Source organism: Rhineura floridana, chromosome 1 (assembly GCF_030035675.1).
Source record: "Rhineura floridana isolate rRhiFlo1 chromosome 1, rRhiFlo1.hap2, whole genome shotgun sequence".
Taxonomy (NCBI): Eukaryota; Metazoa; Chordata; class Lepidosauria; order Squamata; family Rhineuridae; genus Rhineura; species Rhineura floridana.
Genome location: NC_084480.1, coordinates 73,309,522 through 73,331,434, shown reverse-complemented (window position 1 = coordinate 73,331,434; position 21,913 = coordinate 73,309,522). Strand labels below are relative to the sequence as shown.

Sequence of the window (21,913 nt, the reverse complement as noted above, 5' to 3'; positions counted from 1 at the left end):
TCCAAGCGGAGATCCATCAATGAAAATGCCCGTTCTTGTGTTGTCACCCTACACACCTCCCTCAGAGGGGCACACTGAGAAGTGCCTCAGATGATGAATGCAGAGTCCAGGTTGATTCATGTGAACAGAGGTGATCCTTGAGGTAATGGGGTGCTGAGTTGCATAAGCCAGCACTGTGAAGCCCAAAGTGGTCTTGATGGCGGAAATTACCTTTCATCAGCTTTGGCTGGTGGCCCCGCTATGCCCCTATCTGGACAGGGACAGCTTACCTTCTGCTGTCTATCCTCTAGGTTAGATTACAGCGTAATACAGGAAATAGTAGCCAGTGCACTCATGCCAAAATTGGTGTTATATGCTTAGAGAGTCTTCCTTGGTCAACACTCTGGCTGCTGAATTCTAAACCAGCTACAGTTTGAAGAGTCTTCAAAGGCAGCCCCATGTATAACACATTGCAGTAATCTAAGCTAGAGGTTAACAGAGCACAGACAACAAACGTTAGGCTATTCCTGTTGAGATAGGGGTATAGCTGGTCCACTAGCCAAAGCTAATGAAAGGCACTTTGCACTACCCAAGGCAATTGTGCCTCAAGTGACTGTAAGAGATCTAGAAGTACCTCCAAACTATGCACCTGCTCATTCAAAGGGAGTTTAATGCCATCCAGAGCAGACTAAGCCCCATCCATTCAGTCTAGGGACCCACTCACTAATAGCACCTCATTCTCATCTACACTGTTTCAGTGTATTGGCTCTCATCCAGTCCATTACTGATCTAGCATAACCATTGCCATTCCTCCATAAGTAAAGGACAAACAGAGCTGTATATCATCAGCATATTGCTGCCAATGCGCTCCAAAGTTCCAGATGATCCCACTCAGTTTCATGTAGATGGGAAACAGTGTTGGGGATAGAATCAAACCCTGCAGCATATCACACTGAAGGCTTCACTGGCCAAGCAGCATTCCACAAGCACCACCTTCTGAAGATGCCCATCTAAGTAGAAACTGAACTTCAGAAGAATACCACGGTCAATGGTATCAAAAGCAACAAGAGATCAAGGAGAATTGACAGCGACACACTTCCTGCCTCTCTCCTGACAAATGGCATCATACAAAATGACCTTCCCATGCCAAAACCAAGACTAAACCCTATTGAAATGGATCTAGAAAATCAATCTTATCCAAGAAAGCCTGGATCTGGCTCACTGTATTATGTGTCAAATTTAACGAGAGAGGGAGAGGGAGAGAGAGGGAGACGGGGAGAGGGAGGGAAATTTTTTAAAAAAGGCAGAGAAAGAATGATGAGTTTTCAGTGTGAGCTGACTTTAACATATGTTCTTCTGGATTAAGAGTTTCAGATTAATAGGTTTCATAGGAGTCTTAAAAACAACAGAACTACCCCCGCAATCAATTTTTAAAAAATCCTTACTGTTGCATATACACCAAGAGGTTTATTTTTGCTGAAGTCTTTTGGCGTCAGTTTATGAATTCCCATTGAAGTTTTCTGGTAATTCCAAGTAGTACAGGTTACATAACCTTGATGGCAAGCAATGATCCCATCCCAGTCACTTTGACGGGCTATTTCTGTAACACAATAAAAATACATTAAAAACAGAACTCTTACTTAGGAAGCAGTTTACAATTGGAAAAGAGGCTTCACACATATCAGCATGCAAATACTTTGTTAAGCAACTGTTATAAAATAAGTATTTGTTTGCCATTATTGTGACTATACAGTGTCCATTCAGCACAATGAGGTCCATGAAACTACCTGCTTTCTTGCACTATGTTTAAACAGCATGAATATTCTAAGAGCACATATAGTAGTACTAGTTTAGTTTTCATGGCAAATAGCCCTTGATACAGCCATTCTCCATGAACTGGTCTATACCATTTTTAAAGGGAAGTAAGCCAGTGGTTGTCACCAATCAATATGGCAGCAAGCGCCATAAATTAAATGTACACATAAGCTGATAACAGCTACACTGCAGATTTTTCTGAAGGCATTGTTATATAGGTCTCTCATTTCAATCTCTTCTCTAATAATCTCCAACAATGGATTTGCCTTTTTCACCACAACTGCAAAGTGAACTAGTGTTTTCACAGAGTCATCTATCAATAACTTTTCTTAATATTACCATCAGTGTACTTGTCAACTTGAGGCTGTTTCCCCAATAATAAACATTTTATATCTACTTAGAATTTCATCTGCCACTTTGGATGCCCTTGGGGGGGGGACTGGTCTGATGTCTTATCGCCTCATTCATTCAAGTCAAGCAAAGAATTACAAACCTGTGGCAAATGTTGTAATAGGTGGAAGTGCCAATGTGTCATATCGCAGGCCTTTCTTTTTTGACTTCTTTTTATTTATGGAACCTTTAAGAGATGAGAAATAGGAAGCAATCAAGTCAGGGAATGAAAGTTTGCTCATTTTATATCTTAAGGAAGGGCTAGGTTTCCTATCTCTATCCATACCACCCCCTCCCCATTCTAATTGTGATTGTTTGTTCTATCAAAGCAAAATTGGAGTCCTGCATCAACTTGATGCACTTGATGGCCTTATAGGACCCTTTCAACTCTACTATTCTATGATTCTACACTGATATTAGGATCAGCTGCTAAATCTCAAAAACAAAACTAATTAGACAAAATTTCACTCATTTCAATAGAACTTTCTTCACTGCATATGATTTCCACTGGTTCAAGGGAACATAACACATATTTGCTTTTCTTGTTTACCATTCATTAAACAAAACAAATTTGAGCACAATACAATGAGTAGCTAGAAACCACAAGTAATCTGGGTGTACTGAAGAGCCACAGAATATTTTTAACAATACAACAAAAGTATTTTCACTGACATTTGATTATTCACTGTATAGTCATACTCACCACGTCCTAAACTTTTATTAAATCTTTCATGCACTGTGGAAAATGACTGTAAGGTACCATCTTGACCTATGACAGAAAGTTTAAAAAAGAAGGTATATCTTTGCATAAGTTCATTTTAGGAATCTCATTAACTTTTAAATTTAAACCACTAACAAAACTGTTGAGTAAAACTTTGCATTAACATCCAGCATCTCATGAGTAACTCTCCTCTCCCTTGCAGTTCCCTGTGCTCTCCCATATGTGCTCTGAAAGAACTTCCAACCCTCCAGAGTCTATATATTGGGGGGAAGGGGACTGCAGAAGGGGGGAGGGAATCCTCCCTTCTGTTGGTGGACAGACACTATTGGATGTCACCCTATAATATCAACTAACTTATGGTTAATAAACAAAGTTTGAAATTATCCCCAAATGAAGGGCTACACTGTTAAGGTATTTTGAAACTTTTACAAGAAAGCCAAGTCTTCTGTTTGATCTAATATTATTATGAAATGAAGCAGCATCAATGAAAAAAGTCAAACTATGTTCAAGATCCAACCTGTACTTTGGAGCCAAATCAAAGTAAGCTCACAGAAAAAACCTGCCAACCTAACTAATCCTAAATCACATTAAACTGAATTTCACATCACTTGCTCCAAAATAACACTACTCATTTCAACAGAACAGGAAACTGAGGGAATTCCTACCAGCACTAAGAATTTGCTGTCCATTTTGCCCATGATATCTGATTTTTGTTGGAGGTGCACTATGTCCCATACGGTGTCTTAGCAATCTACCATTTCCTCCAGGGCCATCAAAGATCCATACCTATTCAACAAGTAAACAAGGTTCAGAAAACAATAGTGGAAAGGAAAACTACTCTGGAGAATAAGGTTTAAGCCAGTGGTTCCCAAACCTTTTCTCCTACAGACCATTTGAAAATTATTGAGGCTCTTGGAAGTCCACTTAATTATTTTTCAGCTTTTGGTAGCAACTGTAATGTGCTGTGCTAGATGTTGTATGGTTTTTAATTGTAATTGATTGCTTCTTTACTTATCTTGTATTTTATTGTATTACAATTTGAATTCCACAGAATTCAAATTGTAATATAAGAAATAAAAGATGGAATTAAAACATATTCCCACCATTAAAAACAAAACCAACAAGATTAAACTTCTTAATTCTAGTCTCCCATTAACCTGTGGACCACCTGAATAAACCACAGTTTGGGACCTCCTAATGTAAGCACAAGGCAAGACAAATAAATGCACAATTCACTAATAGTCAAAAACCCTTGCTGGTTAAGAATGTACCTATAGCCAACAGATATTTCTATCAAACTTTAAAAAGCAGGGAAATCGGGCAGCTATAGTAAATGCACCAGGGGAGCAGACTGACCTCCTGTCTCAGATATTGTACTGCCCTACACATTTGTCAAAATGCAAACACAATTTGGGTTGGTCTTTCACAGTCCAATCCACTTCTTGTGTAGCTTGGAAGAATTTGGTAATGTGCCTCTGAGTATATGGTGAGTGGTGGCAACACCTGCCATCTCCAAAGATGGAGAATTACATTTTTGTATATTTGTTGGTGTTCTTACTTTACTTCTTTTCTGTGTTACTACTGTTTCTACAGAAAATCTAACCTAGAAAATTATATTTCTCTCAATATCCATCCTAGAAATCTGTGTCAAATTTATTTTTATTAATTTCAAAGCCTTTTTATTTGTCAGTGTCGTGATAGTAAAGATAAGACTTTTTTGTTATAAATATGCTTTATTTCTATTTTGGGTACATTAACATTTCAATCTGAAACTGCTGTTTCCTCCCTGTTCCCTTGTTGGAATTGCTTGCCATTGCGCTTTTAGCATTTCCTTTTTTAGAAACTCCCACCCATCTTGGATTCCTTTTCTCATTAGGGTTGCTTGCCATGGAACCGTACTTATAATTGTTCTGAGTTTATTAAAATCAGTTTTCCTGAAGTCCAGGGTGTGCGTATGGCTGCTCTCAGCTTTTGCTTCTGTTAAAATCAAGAATTCAAGCATGGTGTGGTCATTTCCCTCCAGAGTTCCCATAACTGCCACATCATCCACCAAATCATCTCTATTAGTTAGAATCAAGTCCAGGATAGCTGATCCTCTTGTTGCTTCCTCCACTTTCTGTAGGAGAAAGTTATCTCCAACACAAGTCAGGAATTTCTTAGAGGGGCTGTGTTTGGCAGAATTTGTCTCCCATCAGATATCGGGATGATTGAAGTCCCCCATTACTACTACATCATGCCTCCTCAAAACATTGGCAATTTGCTTTTCAAAAGTTACATTCTCGTCTTCTCCTTGATTGGGTGGTCGGTAGTAGACTCCAAGCACCACATTCCTTTTATTACTTCCCCCATTAATTTTATTCCAGATACTCTCGGTGGAACTACCAAGCTCATCTTCCTGTATTTCTGTGCAGGGATATGTATTTTTAACATTTGGCGTGACTCCACCTCCCTTTTTATTCCTTCTGTTCTTTTTGAACAAGTTATATCCTTCAATTGCTGTATTCCAGTCATGGGAGTCATCCCACCAAGTTTCAGTTATACCTATCAAGTCGTAATTGCCCTCCTGTATTAAGAGTTCAAGTTCGTCCTGCTTGTTTCCCATGCTCTGCACATTAGTATACAGACATCAAAGACCATGTGATTTATGGCTTGGCTTCCTTACTATTTTTTTCTGAGGACTGTTACTGGGCCCTATTAGAGATGATCTCTCTGGTCCCATTACTGTTCATCAGTTGTTACCACCAAGTTTATATCTACCTCCCACTTAGGATTCAGTTTAAAGCTCTCCTGATGAACTTCTCCATGCTGTGGCCAAACACATTCTTCCCAGTCCTTGTGAGATGCAACCCACCACTTCCCAGCAGTTCATCTTCCAGGAAGTATAGCCCATGGTCCCAGAACCCAAATCTCTCATGTTGGCACCACCTTCGTAGCCATTCATTCACATGGAGTATTTTTCTTTCCCTTTCTACTCCTCTTCTAAGCACTGGAAGGATGGATGAAAAAACTATCTGGGCCCCAAAATCCTTGAGTTTCCTTCCTAGAGCTTCAAAGTCTGATGTGATTTCTTCACAGCTCTGTTTGGCAGTATCATTTGTTCCCACGTGGATGAGGGGAAAGCGATACCTGTCCGTGGGCTTGATGAGTGATGGCAACCCTCCTGTCACATCTCTAACCTGTCCTCCTGGTAGACAGCATACCTGGCAAGTCCACAGATCTTCTTGGCATAGCTGGGTTTCAATCCCTCGCAGTAAGGAGTCTCCCACTACTAGTACTCTTCTTGTTGTGGGGCGTGGTTTCATTGCCCCTGCTTAATTGAGCTTCAGCCTCTTGCTTGTTGTTGCACGGGGTCTCCTATAATTCTTCCACCACAGGCTGTCCTCTAGTCTCATCCTTGAGTGGTTGAAAGCGGTTCCATAGTTCCATTGGGGAAGGGTGTCTTCTAGTTCTTCTGCTCCTAACTGTCACCCTTTTCCCATGGAGTTTCCTCCACTTTGTTGTTCCTCTCCAAAGCAGTCTCCTCTTCTGCTACCACATGCTCTTGTTCTTCCACCTCCACTTCTCTTTGCTGCTGTTGTTCCAGCGTTCTGTCTAAGAACTCTTCATTTTCTCCTATAGTCCTCAGTGTGGCCACCCGCCGTTCCAGGCCTCTCACTTTTTCTTCCAACAGTACAACGAGCTTGCACTTGTTGCACGTGTATGCTATGCTGTTTTCAGGCAAGAAAACAAACATGACACATACCTTGCAGGTCAGATGCATGTGTTCAGCCTAGTATGCTAAAACTACTCCACTTAAGGAAAGGTGGGCAAGGTTAATTAAAAACAAAGAGCACACCTAGAATTTTGCTACAATATATTTCACCTCCCACTACTTTATCTTGTGCAAACTAAGACACTTCTTATGTCCACTAGAGACTATTCTGCAGAATAGTCAGTGCCGTTATTCCCCAATTATTTTTGGAGGTTTTTTAGTGTACATTTTGCAAAGTGTTGCTGTACTTCACATATTCACAGAAACAGAAGCAAACGAGAATGATTTACTATAAGAAATGTCACTAAAATTGCAAAGTAAATCAAACATATTAAAAGTGACTATCTGTTGAGCCCCAGCTCTCCCAGGGGGATCAGGGTGAAGAGCCGGCCTAGCTTCAGCCTCTTCAGATAGAGCAGGGAAAGGACTCAGAGGTAGATGATACTTTCGAGGACAATGAGGGAGGGGGAGTAGTTGACAACCTGCCAGTTCCCACAGAGTTCTCCCACCGAAGCAGACTTCACGCCTCCTACAGACTCCCCAACAGAGCTGTTGTGGAATGACAGGGCGGGCACGCCAGTTCCACCCCCGCAGGATTCCCCGCCTGGCACTTCAAATGCTTTTGCGCCTCCCGAGGCATCTATCCAGCCTGTACTGTCAGATGAGCCGGTGGAGGCTCGCCCCCCTTCGCCCTGCATGAGACGTTGCGAGAAGGTGGGACTTCGAAGGAGTCCAAGATTGTGGGCGAAGACCTTCCCTACTTAAGGTGGCACCCCCCTGACCCAGTTGCTGAGTCAACTTTTTTCACATGCTGCAGAGTATGCCTAGGTAGCTTAGTTAGGGACTGTAGTGAGTTAGCATAGCTAAGTCTATGAAACGCATTGCCTTTGATGTTACTCTAATAAAACAGGAATTAATTCCAGTCTCGCCTGTTTTGTAACTCGCACTCTGGGCAGGACACTATCTGAATGATATTAACTGTTTTAATATAGTTGCTTCCTCCCTGCTAAAACAAGATCATATAGCACATGTCTTGTTTCTGCTATTTGGGCTGACTGCAGGTGTTGCCAACACTCACCATACGCTCAGAGGCACATTACTAAATTCTTCCAAGATACACAGGAAGTGGATTGGACTGTGAAAGACCAACCAAATTGTGTTTGCATTTTGACAAATGTGTAGGCAGTACAATATCTCAGAGAGGAGGTCAGGTCTGCTGCTCCCTTGGTGCATTCACTATAGCTGCCCGATTTCCCGGCTTTCTAAAGTTTGGTAGAAATATCTGTTGGCCATAGGGACATTCTTAAACCGCAAGGTTTTTTTACCTATTAGTGAATTACCCTGCTTTTTAGTCCAGGAGGCAAGAAATAAGATCCTGTGCAAGTTTGTGGAGAATCGATTGATCATTTGGATGGTTACTGAGTTCAGTGATTTACACCCCTGTAATCATGCTTAGGATAGGTGAAACTGACCACCGGGGATGGGGAGGAGAGGAGGCAGGAGGGGGAGGAGGACGGTAGGGTTGATCATTTGCATGTTTATTGAGTTTGTCCTGTGCAGTCATGCTTAGGATAGGTAAAACTGACCATAGGGAGCGAAGCCTGGAGTGGGCAGGGGAGGAGGAAGAAGGAAGAGGGAGGAGAGGAAGAAGGAAGGGAGAGGAGAAGCAGGGGAAAGGCATGTCTACTCATTTGCATGCTTATTGAGTTCAGTGGGATTTACTCCTGTGCAACCATGCTTAGGATAGGTAAAACTGACCAAGGGGGAGGAGGGGAGAGTAGACAGAAGGAAGAGGGAGAGGGGAGCAGAGTGAGAGGGGAGCAGAAGGAGGGGGAGGGGGAAGGAGGGGATTGGAAGGGGAGGGGCAAAATGGAGGTGATGGGGGAGAGGAGGAGGGGAGATTAGGTTTGGTCATTTGCATACTTATTGAGTTCAATGGGATTCACTCCAGTGCAATCATGCTAGAAAATGAAATGGACTGCTTTGAAGCCAATTCCGACTTATGGCAACCCTATGAATAGGGTTTTCGCGATAAGCGGTACTCAGAGGTGGTTTACCATTGCCTTCCTCTGAGGCTGAGAGACAGTGACTGGCCTAAGGTCACCAATTCAGCTTCATGGGGAAGGGGAAGGGAAGGGTGAAGGAAGGGAGAGAGAAGGGGCAAGAGGGGGGAGAGGAGGGCAGATCATTTGCATGCTTTTTGAGTTCATTAGGATTTACTCCTGTGCAATTATGCTTAGGATAGGTGAAACTGACCTGGGGGAAAGGTGGAGGGAGGAGAAGGGCAGGAAGGGGAGGGGAGCAGATTGGGTGGGGGGGCACTGGGCAGAGGGGAAGCCCGTTTCTTTTCCAAAAGGAAAACACTGTGAACAGTGTCATTCTTTTTCAGGGTTTCCCCCACCTTTGTATTCTACAGCAGGCACATGTAGCCTCCCACCTAAATTTAAACCAAAGCTGTCCCTGGCCACATGCACATCAGACTATTATTTCACTTTAGACAGTCATGGCTTCTCCCAAAGAATCCTGGTAAGTGTAGTTAGTGAAAGGTGCTAAGAGTTGCTAGGAGATGCCTTGTTCCCCTCACAGAGCTTCAATCAGAGAGGCTGACTGTTAAACCACTCTGAACACTGGAGCTCTGTCTGGGGAATAGGAGTCTCCTGTCAGCATGCTTCACAAACTACACTTCTCAGGATTCTTCTCAGGATGCTGATTATAGTATACAGCTACTGTATAATAAAAAGTAAAAAATAGTGATACACAAAAGCTTTGTATGCAGCAACATTCATCACTTGCATTCAAGGATGTACAAAACCTTCTCCACTATCTTTTCAAACATCTCTACCCTGTTAGAAAGATAACACGGCATGTTTTACAATATGTGATTTTTGCAAAGGAAGGTTTTCTAATGTTTGGATCTTAACCGTAAGTGTGCAATGTTCTGTTAATTTAAAATCACCGTGATTTTTAAAAGTTTTCTACAAAAACACAAATGTGCACATAAGATTCCTTATTAAAATAATAATAAAAAAATAAAAGCTGTAGAAAGACTGCTCCAGATGGGGGGGATAGGAAGGGAAGAAGAGACTTAACTGTACATGATCGTGCATTCAAAACCCTGACTAGCTTATTTGTGATCATTATATCTTCCCATTCACAGTTCTGTGCAGATTGCCTGAGGTTTATCAATGGATGAAACTTAACTATGCAACAACTTGTACAACAAGATATTTATAGAGGCATCATAAAATTGTTAAGATACTTAACAATTGGGACAGTTTTGCACAATTGCGAATATGTGATTTTTGTTCCAGAGAAAATAATGGATATTCATTGTATTCCTCGGTGCATTATGCATTAATCATCTTAGGATCATCAGTGTGGTCTTTTGGGGGGCGGGGAGACGATTTTGGAAAAGAAATAATAAAGCCATGCAACCTACCCTTATAGCATTATCCGAGCCATTGGTAATAAGAAGTGGCTCTCCTTGGACAAATGACATACCCGAAACTGCTGTGGAATGGGCATCTCTCATCTGGCCCTGAAGTTTCTTTTCTTCTAGATCCCACAACCCAATATGCCCAACAGGACTTCCAGCAGCCATAACTGGATGTCCATCTGATCACATAAGGAAAAAACAAAGCAAACAGAAATACAGATTTCATACCTAAAATCAACATAAGCGAGATTGAAGCGTTAATGTAGACAAACAAGATTTGCTAAAAATGGAAAAGCCAGCTAACATTAAAATAGATTGAGGTGATGCAGAACACATCCAGAGAAACGAAGTAAGAAAGGGCCTATCCTATTCTGGAGGGCTCACTAAAGCCACAATTGTTCGGTTCAGACTTAACCACCATTTGATAAGACCAGAAAATTATCCATAAAAGCTGTACACACAAGGGGAGAACACTGAAGCTCATTCATGATCCTTCAAGCCATGCTTTGGGGGACTGTCTGAATGCAACTACAGTATCAATCATGCCAAAACAATAACTTATACATGCTAGTCCTGGGCTAATGATGACTTGCAACAATTGACAAAGGAATTTATACCTAAATTTGTATTTCCTCTTGAGGTTTTAACTCACATTTGGGGTCCAGCTGACAATATATCTTACTTGAACATTTTCCAGTTGTCACTAGTTTTTTAGTAAATCCTGAAGTGTACCTGTACGGAATGATATTGCTGTTATGGGACCCCAGTCTTGTTGAAATTTCATCAGTATTTCATCAAATTTAATATTGTGCACTATGATATGGCCAGACACAAGGCCTACTGCAATAACATCCACAGCTGGTGCCTGCAAAGAAAGTGATATTATGAAACAGAAGCAACTTTTTAGATTTTACAAGATTGCATGAACATCCTATTAAGAATGTGTGGTACGATCCATTAGAAACTTTTTCTGGGCACACACTAATGTGCCCTAATGAAACCATAAAATTCTGCAGAAGCATCTGAGTTCATTTCAATGAGGCTTTGCTACTTCTTAGATAAGGATAACTTGATGTTTTTCCCCATTTCGAAGCTTGATTACTGAAATGCACTTTTATTATATCATTGCATATTGAATAGAAAGAGATATATGTAATCATTGTTAAATTAAGTATTTTTCCATTCATGTTTTACTAAGTCCAAAATGGTTCCTCAACAGTAGAAGGAGCCTCTGGAGAGTTCAAATTATGTGAGAGAAGCCAACCCCAAAACACTGCCAGTTTCTTTCAACCTCCATAGAAGAGGCTGTCTGAGACTTTAGGTGATACAATAAATTTGGTTAGCTTTAATCAAAATGTCATTGTGGAGGAAAAGCAAATGAATAAGTTCTACACATTTTTGCAACCATTTATACCTTTATTTGGAATATGTTCCACCATCTGAAGCCAGGACAAAAGAGGTTGTGGAAGCCGTAGCATAATATATCTTTAGCAAACACTGGCTTGGATTCAATGGTGTTCTGTGCAAGTACTCTGCACTCCAAGTGGGGAGGGAGAAGAGGTGTTCCTGATTTCATCTGACTCCCCCTCCCAACTACAGCCCCCTGCATTGAATCAAATCCCATTCGGGGGTCCTTCCAACCCTAAGGAGCAACTATTCAGAGGTGCAGGAGACTGCAGCAGGAAGGAGGTGGCAGGAAAGCCCCGTTCCCTGAGCAAAAATCTCCTTATGGTTCACAGGTTTGAACCCTCTATCTTTAATTTAAAGCATACTTTGATTATAACAGGCCATAGAATTCACTGTACTGACACTAAACCCCAGCTTCCAACGCCTGGAAAGCCTTTCAGACAGGCTTGTGTTAACTTTATGGTAACACAGGCAGTTTTTCATATCAAATGTCTAATTGCACAACGGGATACATAACTCCAGACTCACAACACGCATTGTATGTTTGACATTTTAATAACAACTCTTCCATACAAATGTGGATTTCTGGATTTAATAAATGCTTCAGGTGTACATATTTAGAACTGACTTCAAGAGGACTTACTTCCAATAAGTGTGCTTAGGGTTATAGCTTTAAGGCCAAAACCTACCTGCATATCGTTTGGGTTATTGACACCATTCTAAGTATTTCCAAATAAACGTGTTTAGAAGCAGAGCACAAGCAATGAACTATTTTGTGGTCAGGTTCCTCCTGCTTACAGCTGTATTTATTTTTTAAAATGTTCATATGCTACTATTTCATGAAAAATATCAAAGCCATTTACAATTACTATCCAATACAATAAAAAACACATAAAAATTAAACCTACACCAGCTGACTACAGTATCAGATAGGTACAAGTTTATTGCATCTTAAGAACGCGTGATTTGTGGACCACAGTTTAACCCACACATATTTCATTCATAAAAATCCCATTAAGTTGTAATAGAACTTACTTCTAGATGAGTAAAACTGCAGCAACAATTACAACATATAATTGTTGCTGGTTGGAACCAGAAATTGGTCTGCAGAAGGTAAACAGCGCTCTCATTCACAGAAGGTACCTCCACGTGATTTTCAATTATCTTTCCCCTCAGCCTATGCCATTCAGCAGGGTCCCTCAACCCTGGGGCAAGCCTTTTCTGAAGGGCAGGCTACCAGTAAGGAGGCATCAGGAAAGTCATCTTTTGCTCACCACCTTCTGCAGACAGATCTCTGGATCTAGTCCTCTGTATGTTCACATTTCATAAATAACACTTACCTGTTGAAGGACTGTCACTCCTGTACCCCACCCTGGAAATGTATATAAAAGTTTGCTGGGGAGAAAAAAAAAGTTAGTGAAATTTAATGTCATGAAATAAAATTCCACCAAAAAGGATGTTAAGCAAAAACAGCATTTTCAGAAAAAGTTCTTAAAACATCAGGGCATGAAGTGTCATATAATTAACAGTGAACAGATACTGCATCGGTTGAATTTAGCTTCTCAGTCTCAGCTGCCCAAGCTTGAATGCTGAGATGCAACCTAAATATGCCTTCATCTCCACTCTTCCTACAGTGGCTGACAACCACCCTATAAGGGGATCTCAAGCCATTCCACCTGATGGAATCCATGGAGAATGACCACCTTGGCTCATCTTTTTCTGGGGTGACATCTAGCTTCTGTTTTCGCTTCCTTTATTTTAACAACATCTTAGAGGTAAAAGAAAAGCCATATTTCTTGAAAGTATCACCATCTGCTATGCTCATCAAAGAAAGAATAAGGGTTCAAATGCTGAAACTCACAACTTCTAGGAGTTGCAAGACAGCCCTGTTAATTTGGTGAAGCAGGATGTAAACTACAAAGCTAGGGAACACCACCCAAAGGAACAGCATGAAGCCCTGTTCCATAGATGAAACGGGAGTGGGGATGCTTTGGATCAGTCTCCTTCAGTGAGTGAGAAGATAATGAAAGGACAAACCAAACGATCACCACAACCATTACGTATAGCAGCTCAGGCCGTTCTCCTCACAGCAGTCAGTTTAAAAACTAGAAGTGCAACCTGTTGAAAGGCTGGGGGAAGGGAGAGTTCTTTTAGAAGCTTTACAACTATTTTCCTGATTAACATTCTATGAAGACACCCTCTATTAGTAGATGTGATTAATTAGAAAAAAGAAATACTACTAGCATTAGCTCAGGCCCCTGAGAATTAGAAGCAGGAGAAAGCTACACTCATGCAAGGTGCCTCTAGCTAATTTTGCCCATTCCCACCTCCCCAGCACCCTGATGCCATCCTACTGCATAGCATTCCCAAGAGTTTCTTTTTGGCAGGGGCCTGGCAACCGGGAAGAGGAGACAGAAAAGTTGTGGTGATTCATTCTGCTTGCAGTTGTCAGGGTTCAAGCCACTGCCCTTATGCACATCCACCACAAAGGTTACTCAACAATGTCACTAATAGGTGCACTGTGCAAGTCCCATTCAAAGAAAATTAAACAAGGGAAATAGTGCTCATGTCTTTGGCCCATCTTTTTAAATAAAAAACTATCCAACCCTTCCCTAGACTTAAAAACATAAACATAATTAAGAAAAAAACACATGCTTGGTTCAGAGTAATTTGAAGAGCAGCTGGTTGCTATACAAGCCCTTCAGTTTGAGAACCAAAAGCAGTCAATCTGTTAAATAACTTCAGACAGCCAGTTAACTTATAACCAGTCAAAAATATATGAATATCTTTCTACAGTTTTAAGGTCACCTTCTGTTTCCTCAAGATTGTTAATTGTTTCATTTATGACTACACATTGATAATTAGCCTGTCAAAATCAAGCAATGCTGATAAATTGCCTACCCCAAATCCATCAGCAATCTGCACTCATTCAATCCTACATCTTATGAGAATAAGTAACTGCTAACCAGGCCAATAAGTTCACAATTTAGGTCTGGGGGTGGGGCTGGAACAAACGAAATAAACATTCTTACTTGGATTTTACATTCCACAACTGTAGATTTCCTTGCTCACTACCGAGAAGAATTTTATTCAAGTAGGTACTTGGGTGCATAATTGCAGAAACTGCAAACACCGTCTTATCAAAATTCATCTGCAAGTATTCTTCTGCAGGACAAAGAATAGTATTTGTAGCGGACATGGGAGCTAATAAGTTCTTTTAATAAATTAATTAATTTCTTACTTACAATGCCAGTAAGATGCGAGTACATACACAGACCAACTAAATATACATTAAAAACAGTATAAACAAAATACACGCTTAATATTTAATCATTTAAATATATAACAATGACACAACAACAAAAAAAGGAAGAGATGCGACTTATTGCAGTATTCCTAACAGTATATGCAGCTCCATCTTCTCCTGTATTTTATTAGACCAGTACATACTATCCAGTTGTTCAATGTTGGGGAATTTATATTCTTCCAATGATGGGTAATTTGTCAGTTAAGCGACTGTCAAAAGGTAATTTACCATTTCTCTGTCTTCTGTTAATATAATCTCTTATATATCCCCAAAGTAGTATTAATGGATTTATTGGTAAAGTGTAACCAGTAATGCTTTCTATCTCCATTAGTACAGCTGCCCCAAAGGATTTTATTTGGGGTTTTTATTTTTGGACATGACCAAAATACATGCAGCATTTCTGCATGCACAGCTCTACATCTCCAGCATATATTGCTAGATATTGAATATATTTGATTTAGTCTAACTGGAGTAAGAGACCACCGAAAAAGAAGTTTACAGAAGTTTTCTTTAAAAGTAACACTCACTGACTGTTTTGGACATTTTCCCACTACAGATATGTTTAATGTTTTTAGTTCACCAAATAGTTATTATTTTAACAAGGGTCAAGTCTTACCTTCTGACTCTACATCCCAAATAATAACAATGTTATCGCTATCAACAGAAATCACATGATCCCCAAATGGCAGCACAAGATGAACATCTGCTTTGTGACCTTTGTAAGTGTGAACCACCTGTAATTCAAAATGTCTTAGTTATGTCATTAGAAGTATAAAATCATATTTGGACAATAGTTGCCTCGAGCACCAGTTAGTGCAGACAGGAAACCTGTAGCCCTCCAGATGTTGTTGCTCCAAATCCGATCAGTCCCAGCTAGCACAGCCAATGGTCAGGGATGAAAAGAGTTATAATCCAGCAACTTCTGGGGGGGGGCGGCACAGATTCCCCAACATTGATTAGGTGTAAAGGTTGAATACAAATGCACATTTGGAGACATTTGGTGAGCACAAATTGGAAGGATAGCAGTTACTTGTTAGGTTTTAAGTTTCTTAATTATGTGGATTGTAGATATAGACTATATCTGTAACTATGTGTTTGGCTTTCCTTCTATATTTATTTAATAAAATAAACTTATATCCTGCCCTTCTTTCCTAAGTAGCCCACACCAGCAACACGAAAGTGATAAAACGACACTACTAAAAATAAAATAAAAACACATCTAAAAACAGTCATATACTTTCACAGCTAATAATTTCAAGTTTGCTAGGAACAGTATCTTTCTGCCACCAAATGTCTACAAAACAGGTATAGGTTTAAATTCCTCCTGAAAGTTAATAATGAGGGAGGCAGAGGCACCTCACCCGGTAGGGCATTCCACAAACAGGAAACTGACACTGGGTAGGCCCTGTCATAGGTCGATACCAATTGGCCATTGGTGGCAAAGCCAATAGGGCTCTCCATGCCAATGACAGGAACCAAGAGGGGCGATCCCTGGGAAGGTGCTCTTTTAGGAACTTGGGTCCAAAGCTATTTAAGGTTTTGTACACTAGTACCAACACTTTGAACTGGGCCTCGTAGTTCCCTGGCAGCCAGTGCAGTGCTTTCAGGATATGCGGTCCCATTAGGTTGTCCACTTACCAATCTAGCAGCTATATTCTGCACTAGGTGCAGTCTTTGGACCATCTTCAAAGGCGTGACTTCCCCTTTTTCTTTTCTTGTTAAATGTATAATATTTTATCTGTTAAATGAGTACTCTAATCTTCCTCCCAATTTGCATATGAAGTCGAAAAAATATTTACTTATAAAAAAGGAAAAAGGCCCTTTACAAACTTGCTTACAAAAGAAAGTTCTATTGAATTCAGTGGACTGTAACTACTCTCAGGTAAGTGGGTATAGAATCGCAGCCTAAATACTTTTAGGATCAGATACAAGTCAGTGCACATTGTTTCATAATGATACAAACCTCTTTGTTCCGAGCAAAAGCATGGAGAAGACTGCCACAAGATGCAAAGACCAACATTCTGTCAGCTGCCAAACATGTAATATTCTGTGGCAAAGCATTGCCTGTAAGGTAAAGAAAACAAAAAGCAGCAAGCTCTATCAGGTGCACATAACAAAAAAGACACCTGACATATTGAAAATATTCCTCAACATTGCCGTCTATCAAATATCAATTGTTTCTACAGAATATATATACACACAAATGTAGCAGCATGTTTAGAACTAAAATAAATGCTCTATTAGTAAGACTGACTAGAAGGCACACCCATGTGGATGTTCTGCTAATATCAACAGGACTTACAGCACAACCCTGTGCACATTTACTCCGATGTAAGTTCCTACAGGGTCACGTCTACCATTACAGGCAGCTACCTCAGGCAGCTGGTTTGGGTTTCATGGTGGAAAGGCAGTTAAGTTGCTACTTTTAAATTTATTATTAGTGCTCTCAGCAAGAGTCACTTGAGAGATTTTCTGTCTCAGGGTCAAATTAACTTGGCCAGCCTTGGGTACAATGCACACCATTTTCAGTAGATTTTACAACTTTTACAAGGCTTTTTGTACATAAACAGTATTAGCTGTAACTTAAAATGTGCACAGAAAAAATAAACAATTTCACAATAATTGAATATAAGTAAAACCATATACTTACTAACAGCAGCTATGCCTAGTTTCTTCACCTGCAATACAAATAAGCTTTTTAGAAGACAGCTTAATATTACAATTATTAGACAACCTATAAATGATTCTATATAAAGAGACTAATGTACTTGGAAGACTGGCATAGTTATTCAGCAAAGAACTGCCATAATTAGGAAGGAGTCACAATAGCAATGAAATTGACCTCTTGTTAAAATCAATGGCAAAACACCCATTTATTTCAATGAAACTCAACTGAAGATCTTTCAGATCAATTCTTGGTTGCACAGATCACAACTGGAAAACATTTGCATCAACACAAGTCCCACTCATTTTGGAAAGGATGTGAAAATGGGGGTTATCTTGGGTGACAGACATTATTTCATTTAGCTCCAAGTAAAAATGAAAACATTTTAATAGTATTATGCAACAACACGTCCTACTCATTTTGGAAAGGATGTGAAAATGAGGACTGTCTTTGGTGATACACAAGAGGATATTATTTCATTTAGCTCCAAGTTAAATTTCTCTTGATCTTAATCAATGATGCACTATGTCCCCTTACCCACTCCTTCCTCTTCGTTTAGAAATTATAGCTATCAAATCAAAATGTCATCATTCATGAAAGACCCTGCCTACTTAGTTTAACATTTTGCTTCCAACAAAGGGCAATCTCTAGGAATCTCAGAAGAATGGCACGATGCAACAGACCTTGTTTTCCTCAGCATCTGATATTAAGAAGTATACAGCCTCTAAATAGGTAGGTTCCATTTAGCTGTAATCGCTAACAACACTGACACACCTCTCTCCTTTATGATTTTGTTCACTAAACAACATGCTTTGAATGAATTACTACAGTGGTCCCCAACCTTTTCCTTTTTTTTTTTTACAATAATTTTTATTCAAATTTTCATAAAACATACAAAACAAAATCATAAAACATTCAAAGACAAAAAACAAAACAAAACAAAAATAATTAAACCAAAAAAAATAAAATATTGACTTCCCATTTGTCACAGATCAAATCAGTTATAGGTCTACAATATATAACAATCCTGTCTCTTAAATCATATTATAAAATCACTTTCCTCCAGCAGTTATCTTAATTAATCATCAAATCTCATAAACATTACTTTATTCTTTCCATAAAAAGTCAAAGAGAGGTTTCAATTCTTTAAGAAATATATCTATCAATTTTTCTCCAAATAAACATGTCGATTAATCCATCTCGTTAATAATTATAATAATCTTATTGTCATAACCATAGTCCAAATAAACATTTCGATTAATCCATCTCATCAAAATCTGCTAGGTTCAATAACCTCAATAGCCATTATTCCACTATCCCTATTAGTTCCATCTTCCATCTTCAACAGTCCTGCCCAGTCCAGCAACCCCAGCGTCCAATCTTCCATCATCAGCACTCCACAACAATCTTGCCGTCGCAGCCATAGTCATATAATAAGAGTCTGATGGGAATTTCCTCTATCCCAAATATTTTCTTGCCATCCATTCTGAATAAGTTGCTGAAATACTGTTGTAAAGTCATATCTCTGTTCTTCTTTTTTACAAAATGCACTGGCTCATCTCTTGAGAGTTTTTCCATTGTCACATGGCTGCAGTTAATTCCATAGATTTTCTCTATATCAAACTCCCTCACGTCATTCCAGTCCAAAAGATTATCCAAGCCATTGATAACTTTATCTCTAATATCTTCATTAATTTCTTCAGAGATAACGTTAAATTCCAAACAGTAGATTTTATTTCTAAAATCCATAAACTCCAGATCTTTTTCCAATTCCACATTTGTTCCAATCTCCAGGGCTTGTATCTTCCCTTTATTTTTTCTTTTCTCATCTCTGATCTCATTCTCCTCTCTCACAGGATCCCCTATTTCTTTAAGCTCCTGCGTCATTTTGCTCAGTTCAATTTTCAACTCCTTACTACCCTGTCGCAGGGTTTGTTTCGTTATCTCAATCTCATCCATTATTTTCTGAAACATAGTTACTTCCAGATTCTCAGCCACTTTCTTGATTGCCATTTTTAAAACCACGAAAACAAAGCAAAACAAAAATAAAGAAGAACCACTTCTTATTTCAGCAACAATTGGGTTAATATTCCAGGCTTGATGACATCAAGCTTTCTGCTATAGGGCGGTCTAGAAATGTAATTAAATAAATAATAAATCACAGTATAAACAGAGCAGCCTGCCTTATCTCTCTATGTTCAAGAATGCAAAACAAATTTAGTTCCCAGCATCAAAACAGTTAGTGGCGTCGTGAAGAAGCAGATTCGTCAAAATAAAATAGACCAAAAAGAGAATAGTCCCAGACAATATAATATTCCTCGGAATAGAAATCAGGAATAGAAATCCCTCTTCTGTTTATATCTTTAGAATGCACTTCCAGGACAGCTTTTTGCGACAGAAACAGAGATAAGCTGTTAATTTTGTGAATAACAGAGAAGAGTTATAGCTCACCCAGAAGTTGTCCAAAGCCGATCAATCTGACAAATCTCCTTTTGCTGCAACAATTTAAACCAAGTAAAAAAAATAATAGAAAGAAGGGTGCTTGCCTGTTAGTCCGTTCTCTCTTTAAAGAAAAGATAAACGTATCGCTTAAACAGATAGAGCTTGTTCGGAAGTCCGTCCGGCATTGTTGGCTGGACCTTATCTCATAAATTAATGAAATCCAGTCCTCCCAACAAAAACAGGCTTTTGAGGTTGATCTCTACATTTCTCCCTGCCCGGGAGAAATTTCATCAGTCAAAAAAAAAATGTTCTGACTGATTTATATCTGAATAAGCTTCTTTTGAGGCGGGAGCCCGTCCCAAAAGCAGGCACAAGCGAAGTCACCCTTCCCGGAAGTCAGTGGTCCCCAACCTTTTCCCACCATGGATCACTTGAAAATTGCTGAGGGTCTTGGCAGACCACTTAATGATTTTTCTGCCTGTTGTAGCAATTGCAACGTGCTGTACTAGGTGGTGTATGATTTTTAATTGTATTTGAATGCAAATTGTAGTACAATAAAAACAATTTAAGAAATAAAAACTGTAAAAATATAATTAAAAATCAATATTTATATTTGATGTGGACATGCCACGCCCTACCTAAAAGAAGTCCATGGAACTACTACAATAAGTGAAACAAAATCTTTTTGCCCCTGGAGCAAGCAAAATGCATTGGACATACACCCCACTCAGTCATGAAGCTCACTGGGTGACCTTGAGCCAGACACTTAGTTTAATCTACCTCACAGGGTTGTTGTGAGGGTAAAATGGGGAGGGAGACAGCTATGCATATCACCTTGTGTGCCTTAAAGGAAACACAGAATACAAACATTATATATATAAAAAATTATCCCTATAAATCTATTTCAAGGCTTTGCTTCCACAATTCCATCAAGGAGCCACCACTACATTTTGTGGCAGCGAGTTCCACATGATAACTATGTATGGTGTGAAGTCTGTCCTGAATGGTGTGAGGTATGACCTGAACCTATTACCAATCAATTCACAAGTTCTAGTATTACAAGGAACAGAATTTCCTCTCTACCTACCTAAACCACTTCTAATTTTATAAGCCTGTATGATATCCATCACACGCCGCCCCGGGCTCCTTCAGAGAGGCAGGGCGGGATGACGATGATGATATCCATCCTCAGTTGCCCTTTCTCTAAAGAACGTGCGGCTACTTCGGCCTCTCACTTAAAGGCGGGGGGAGCAGCATGCTCATTGTAAGCCACCCCCCACCCCCATTCAGGCTGCCTTCTGCACGCAGCCGGAAGAAACGAAGGGAACCCCGTGCCCAGCCAGAAGGGTGTCGCCGGCCGTCGCCAGGTTGTCAAGCGTGTCGGGCCGAGCCTACGCGGCACGGGAACAAAGCGAACTCACGTTGTAAGTATGGAAACTCTTCCCCACAGCAGTGACCAGGTAGAACTCTCTGTGGCGGTGGTGGTAGCGCAGCACGTGCGCCAAATGGTTGGAATAAAGACCAAGCGCGCGGAAGGCCGCGAAGAGCGTGCTGCCCCCAGTGGGGGCGACCTCATTGGCGTTGCCCGACAGTGACATCCCCTCTCCTGCGCGACCGGCACACACCACCGACCATACCACGTTGTATAAAGCTCGAGACGGAGACTCTGCGTATTCCGAAAATTCCTGCTACTTCCGGCGCTTTTAGTTAACCCTTGTGCTCTTGTAAAAGTGGCTCGCCGTATGACAGGCCTGACTCTTTAGTTCCGCTTGCCGTAGTAGAAATCTTAACGCCGGTGCCTGTACAGTGCTGTGCCCGATACCCTGCAGACACATGTTTTGACCTTAACTGCTTTTACATTACATTAACAATATTTTATGGTTATTTAGTCCATCTATTCCGTTCTTTTCTTTAATTAAAATAAAAGCTCAACCCAGTTCATTGATCGTTGTTATGTGTCTTCAAGTCGATTACAACTTATGGCGACGGTACGAATCAGC

General features: G+C 40.1%; 1 protein-coding gene across 1 annotated transcript in view; it reads right to left on the bottom strand.

Annotated features, from left to right (window-relative positions):
* Positions 1–21,646, bottom strand: part of WDR36 (WD repeat domain 36) — a 59,629-nt gene extending 37,983 nt beyond the window's left edge. Inside the window, exons 1-12 of the mRNA XM_061623858.1 lie at positions 21,335–21,646; positions 17,457–17,484; positions 16,770–16,870; positions 15,423–15,540; positions 14,532–14,664; positions 12,840–12,894; positions 10,825–10,957; positions 10,096–10,271; positions 3,571–3,691; positions 2,888–2,953; positions 2,288–2,371; positions 1,425–1,579 (exon numbers count right to left, since the gene is read on the bottom strand). Of these exons, the coding sequence (XP_061479842.1) occupies positions 1,425–1,579; positions 2,288–2,371; positions 2,888–2,953; positions 3,571–3,691; positions 10,096–10,271; positions 10,825–10,957; positions 12,840–12,894; positions 14,532–14,664; positions 15,423–15,540; positions 16,770–16,870; positions 17,457–17,484; positions 21,335–21,511 (1,347 nt within the window). The 5' untranslated portion in view covers positions 21,512–21,646. The remainder of the gene's footprint in view (positions 1–1,424; positions 1,580–2,287; positions 2,372–2,887; positions 2,954–3,570; positions 3,692–10,095; positions 10,272–10,824; positions 10,958–12,839; positions 12,895–14,531; positions 14,665–15,422; positions 15,541–16,769; positions 16,871–17,456; positions 17,485–21,334) is intronic.
* Between the last annotated feature and the right edge of the window lie 267 nt (positions 21,647–21,913).